The 6,186-nt window shown below is 28.9% G+C and overlaps 2 protein-coding genes across 2 annotated transcripts; both read right to left on the minus strand.

Annotated features, from left to right (window-relative positions):
* On the minus strand, nucleotides 1-705 carry LOC136086232 (52 kDa repressor of the inhibitor of the protein kinase-like). Its single transcript, XM_065808519.1, has one exon. It carries the CDS (start codon nucleotides 703-705, stop codon nucleotides 1-3), a length of 705 nt encoding a protein of 234 aa, XP_065664591.1.
* Nucleotides 706-877: 172 nt separating this feature from the next.
* On the minus strand, nucleotides 878-2,605 carry LOC136086538 (uncharacterized). Its single transcript, XM_065808798.1, has 2 exons — nucleotides 2,461-2,605; nucleotides 878-2,094 (listed from the first exon to the last, which is right to left on the minus strand). The coding sequence occupies exon 2, from the start codon at nucleotides 1,998-2,000 to the stop codon at nucleotides 1,284-1,286; it is 717 nt and encodes a 238-aa protein (XP_065664870.1). The 5' UTR covers nucleotides 2,001-2,094; nucleotides 2,461-2,605; the 3' UTR covers nucleotides 878-1,283.
* Between the last annotated feature and the right edge of the window lie 3,581 nt (nucleotides 2,606-6,186).

The raw sequence follows: 6,186 nt of genomic DNA on the forward strand, positions 1-6,186 counted from the left end.
CTAAAATGTGTCTAATCCATCTATTCTTTCAAGCCACCTAGTTCGACAAACAACTCTTAGTTTTTTGTTTTTTTTATCAGGACAGTGTTCTGAAACCATTGTCTCGAGGATAGAATTTCTTTTAATAGAAAGATTAAAATAATAAGAAACCTCTTTTATGTGGTTCATTGCATTACAGAGAAATTGAACTTCGTAAGAATTACACACAGCTAGATTCAATCGATGGCTAAAACAATGAGTGTATAAAGCCTTGTTGTTTAACTTTAAAATTCGTGCAGCAACTCCCTTTTTTGTTCCAGCTACAGCTCCAGCACCATCATAAACTTGGCCTCGACAATTAGTAATATCTAAACCTAGGTATGCAATGGTGTCTAAAATGTTAACAGACAAACTTTCCCCATCTAAATGAGATGGGGAAAGTTTGTCTATGTTGACAGTGGTAATGTTATTACCACTGTCAACATAACGCAACACTAAAGACATTTGTGATTTGTTTGAAACATCAATGGCTTCATCTGATAAAATAGAAAAAAATTTGGCAGTCTTTATATTGGAAACAATTTTAACAGAAATTATCTCACCACAACAGAATATTATTTCATTCTGCATAGTTTTTGAAAGATATGATGCATTTTTCTTGTGGTTTTTAAGATGATTTTCTAATTCAGTATCACCGCCTCTAACACGATAATTAAGAATCTCCATGAAGTTTCCAACATTACAAGAGGTACTATATTGCCCAACTTCTGAGTGATACTGAGAGTCATCATTATGACCTCTTAGAGCAAGTCCTTGACGGCCACATAAAATAATAGTATCAATTATCGACCCAAGTTTTTTTTATTCTCAGATATCTCTGCAAGGGTGTTTTGATCTATGATATCATAAATAGGTTTTGTATCACCAGCAGCTTGCCTCATAACATCATTAAAAAGGCTCTGCGTTTGAGAATGCAAACCATTTATGTTCGGATCACAATGGCGTTTTAAGGCTGGGAAAGCATCATTAAAATTTTTCAGTGGTTCTTTAAACAACACTGAAACCTTGTAATTCTTTGTTGAAAAATCATCTCCAAATAATACACATGGCAAGCAAAATCCACCATTTAATTTTTTAGAATAACAAAGCCAAGAAAATGTCTCAAGCCATTTCATTGAAAACTTTCTATTGTTTTTGCCTTGCGGAAAATTGAAAGAATTATCTGGGATAAACACATTCTTTACTAAATGAAGAATTTTTTGATGAAACAGCATTTTGTTACATTGTAACTCTCTTCGTTGTTCTCAAAAATTTGCAACATCAAACTCGTCTAAAGATTTATTAACAAAGTCAATTGAGCTTTCAACATTAGGTACAATCAAACATTTAATGGTATCACCACTGAAACTATCTTTGGCAGACAAATCTAATTCAGATGTTGTTGAAGGTTTAGTAGCTCCTTTAGAGGATAAAAAATTCAAAAACAGTTGCTTTTTTTCCTTTGTTGGAGTTTCATCAAATTTTATTAATTTGGCTGGCATCATAACAGAAATAAAATTTCTTTTACGTGACTCTTTAAAATCATAAACAACAAGCGGTACAAAATGATTGGGTGTAAAAGCAAACCCTGATGGTAACTTAGCTATCCGACAGAACATTATATTTATTACTTTGTTTCTTGTTGGCTTCAACTCGTTAACCCTTAGTTTTATTAATCTGTTAAATGCAAAAAAAACCCGATCAAGTCCAAATTCAGGATAATGACAAAAAATTTGTGAATTGACAACAGATGAAAGGCCTAAGATACACATAAAAGATGACCATTGATTTTCAAAGCAGTTATCAATTGCTTCGGACCGAACACATTGTTTATTTTTAGTGATATCTTGATCAACAACAGTTTTAGACAACGTCATCTTTAAAATGTTATCATAAGAAAAAAAATTATATTTACCACTGTTAATTATATCATTAAATATTGGATGTTTTGAATAAAAATCAGCATTAATAAACAATTCCATTGAGGTAAGAACCCTTAAAGTATCAACTAATGAATTATTTCCTACAATAACTAATGATACTGAGCTGTAGAGACAGTTACCAGATGAAGTTGATCTAAAATGAATTTAAAAACTTACTTTTACAATTAAAATTACAATACTTACATATATATATGTGGCTTTAATATTACAGATTTCTTGATATATATATATATATATATATATATATATGTATATATATATATATATATATATCAGGAAATCCGTAATAATAGAGCCACAAAGTAGCTTTTGCAATTGATTTATAGTTCAGATTAAAACAATAATTTATAATCTGTAAAATTAACTTATGCTTTGTTAGCAAAATATAAACAACATGCTGTGCATATTAAAACCTCTAATTAACTTAATGTAAAAAAAGCAGTATTGCTTTATTTACATTAAGTTATTTAATCTGTAGTATAAGCAAATAATAACTTACAGAATAGGTACAAGTTTATTCGATTTTGCATTTTTGCTTAAGTATGCTTCTGCGCAGATATTTCACTTTAGATGAACTTGATTAATTAATAAATGCAAGTTTTCTTCAGTTAAAAAACATAGAGAATCAACTTCAAGGGATAACTTCTTGTATCGCTTCTTTCTAAAGCAATTCGTACATTATCAAAAATGTTAGACATCTTAATTTAGAAATTCCAAGAGCAAAAACCCCAACCTAATCTGACAGATTTATTTTTATTTCCTGACTATTTATGCCTAAATTATAACCCAATCGACTAAATTTTAATTTAAGCAACCATATTTTCTTTAGTTCCAGACTATTTAAGCCTAAACTAAAACCCAACCGGCTAAGTTTTAACCCAATCAGGCTAATTTTTATAATTTCCAGACTTTTTAAGCCTCAGATTAGGCGAAATTTGTTTGGCCTTATGCATAAAAAAGCCATTCGCCTAATCATAGTTTTTAACACTATCGCTCATTTCCGCGGTTTGCAACCTTGTTGTTTGCCAACTTTGTGCAACCCTAAAGAATAAAAAATTCTGAAGTTTTAAAAATGTAAAGTAAGATACACCTTAATTATAATACAATACTTCTCCTTAGGCGGCCGCCTAATCCGCCGTACTGTAGATCCGCCACTGTATGTTACTAACATATAACAATATTATGATCTCTTCTTTAAGAATATTGAGCACTATACACACACATATATATAAATATATATACATATATATATATATATATATATATATATATATATATATATATATATATATATATATATATATATATATATATATATATATATATTTATATATATATATATATATATATATATATATATATATATATATATATATATATATATATATATATATATTTATATATATATATATATATTTATATATATATATATATATATATATATATATTTATATATATATATATATATATATTTATATATATATATATATATATATATATATATATATATATATATATATATATATATATATATATAGATAAAGCCACATCGGAAAAGAGTACCATAGCAACAGGTTGCAAAAGTTTAATGATTAAGATTTTCTTTTAACCCTGCAAAAAAAATTGAATCCTCATATAAGCAAAAAATACAAAAAAGATAAAAAGTTCATCTTGCTGAATAAATTTAAATTAAAAAATTTCTACGCTCAAAAATATTTTAAAAAAGGTTTAAAAATTGTAAACAAAAACACTAAAGTTGCTTTAGCTGAACGTAGATATTATTCACAATCAGAGGTCTTGTATTTTATTTGAAAAGTTTCTTTGTACAGCTACAAGTTATTTTCAAAATAATTTCATTAAAAAACTAATTAAAAACCTATTTAATTATCTAAAATTGAACAAACTACTCGTTGTCAATGATTAGTTTTTATAACGCTGTAACGGTAACCATTTTAAAAATTCTTCAATAAATGTAATTCCACTGCGCATGCGTATAGTAACTTTTCTCCTGGAAACGACCGTGCAAAAAATCAAAAATATTGAGATTTACCTTGTCAAAACCTTACCTAAAAATGCCCCAAATAGTACCCTCATAGCAAGGCTTTGAGCACAAGATAAATCTTCAATTTTCAATTTTTTTTTTTTTTGATTTGCTTGTTATAATCTATACTTTTTTTTAAATTGATGTGTATCCGTGATTTTTCTTGATAGTTCTTTAAATTGAAAACGATTTTATGCAAAAATACGAAAATATGCGCATTTAACAAAAGAATGCGCAATAATTCGTATTTATATTATTTGTTTATATTCACATTGTTTGTTTTCATTTTATTCGTATTTAGCTTTTTAGGAAATGATTTTTTTAAAGGTTGATTGAATGATACAAACTTAAATTACGTGCAACTTTTATCTTTAAAAAATATCTTTGTAATATAAATACTAAAGTTCAAGCTATCTTCTGAATTTTGGAGCGTAAGCTAAGTAGTCCCTTTGCGATTATTTTCTTGCCTATAATTTTGTTATTTTGTTTCTTGGTTAATAAAGATTCACTGCCTGATGCCTTAAAAATTGAGCGAACTTTGTCCACAGCAATAAGCCTATATAAACAATACTTTTCGCAAAATTTAAAAGTAACTTATATGTTGATTGCGTGTGCCAATACTGAGGTGGTAAGGTCAGCCAATCATCAATTCGTTGATCTTTTATTCCGATCATATCAAACATTAACCAGGAGAAGTCATCAACCAAAGAAGCTAAGCGAGGAATTTGCTGATGAATGTTAAGTTCATTTTTCAACAATTTTTCTATATCTTTTTTTCGCTTATTGTCAGTTTTAAAGTAACATGACTTAGGTTTTGGAAATGATAATATTGCAGCAGCAATTTTTTTCTTTTCTTCGAGTGCAAAACCATCATCCAGCAAGACTAAAGGAATCAGAGTTGAGTCAAGATACCATGTTTGTTTAAATAAAGAATTCAACACAGCATCAACCACAAATGGTTCTGCCCATACTGCTTTATACTGATGCATTTGATGAATAGCAGTTACATTCATAAAAGAAGCTTTGATTGTATCATTTGATTGAAGGTACCACTTTGCATAAAAACAAGCTATAGATTCAGTTATTACCTTAATATGTTATCTATTTTTTTAAATAAAATCAATTTGAGTTAAAAGAATTTGCATTTTAAAATAATATATAGATTTCCCAAGAAATCTTGCATGATAAACCGCTCCAGTTTCTCGAATTTTAATGATAGAAGGAGAAAGGTAGCTAATCACTAGCTCTGCAAGTTCTTTTCTATCTTCTCTTACAATATTATTTCTCTATAAGTAAGATCTACAAATACACAAGAGATTCTGTAGCAGCTTTTTCAACAACAGCTCCTTTAATTTCTTCCCAACCAAATTTTACTAACATAGATGGGTTGTACTCAAAATTAGGCTGCTCAAACAAGTTTTTGAAATGTTTAAACAAAGGGTTTGTAGTTTTGGGGGTCGTAGTTTTTTCATGTGTTATAGCCTCACAAAAGTGTGCGATTCTCAACTCAGAAACATGATGTCTGCAAGCTAAAAGAATTAGATATTTATTTAACTCAGTAGATATTCTTATTAAAAATCCTTTATGTATTCCTGCATTGCTTCATGTGGTATCAAAACAAAGTAATCCAATCTTTGATTCGAGATTGTTTTCTTTTAGGACTTTCATTACACCATTGTACTGATTACCTCCAGATGAAGAGGGTAATGGCGTAACTCCGAGAAGATGGGACTTATTATCAATAGTTGCCAGAACAGCAAGTCTAACATACTTTAACTTTTTCCCATTATTAATTTCGAAAAGCGTCTTTCCATCAAAATGTATAATGCATGGGTAGGAAGAAGCTTGGATGCTAAGTTCGACATCTTCTTTAGCAATAACTGCTATTTCATGAGCTGTTTGTTCCATATTTCTAGATGCTATTGACCTACTGCAATTTACATTTGTAAGATCAACCCCATAACTATCAAGGATTGCAGCAGTAACTTTTGTCAAAAAGTTTAGAGAAATATCAGTAATTGTGAAAATTAGAGCAACGTTACCAGAAATAATATCTCTCGGAATCTCAGCTTTTATAAGACTACTTGACTCTACAGAACGCCAATATTCTGGTTCAAAATCGGAATCAAAGGATGAATCTTCGCTGGTGTCCGTACCAAATTCTAACTCTGAACTTATTTCTAC

This window comes from Hydra vulgaris, chromosome 10 (assembly GCF_038396675.1).
Source record: "Hydra vulgaris chromosome 10, alternate assembly HydraT2T_AEP".
Classification (NCBI taxonomy): Eukaryota; Metazoa; Cnidaria; class Hydrozoa; order Anthoathecata; family Hydridae; genus Hydra; species Hydra vulgaris.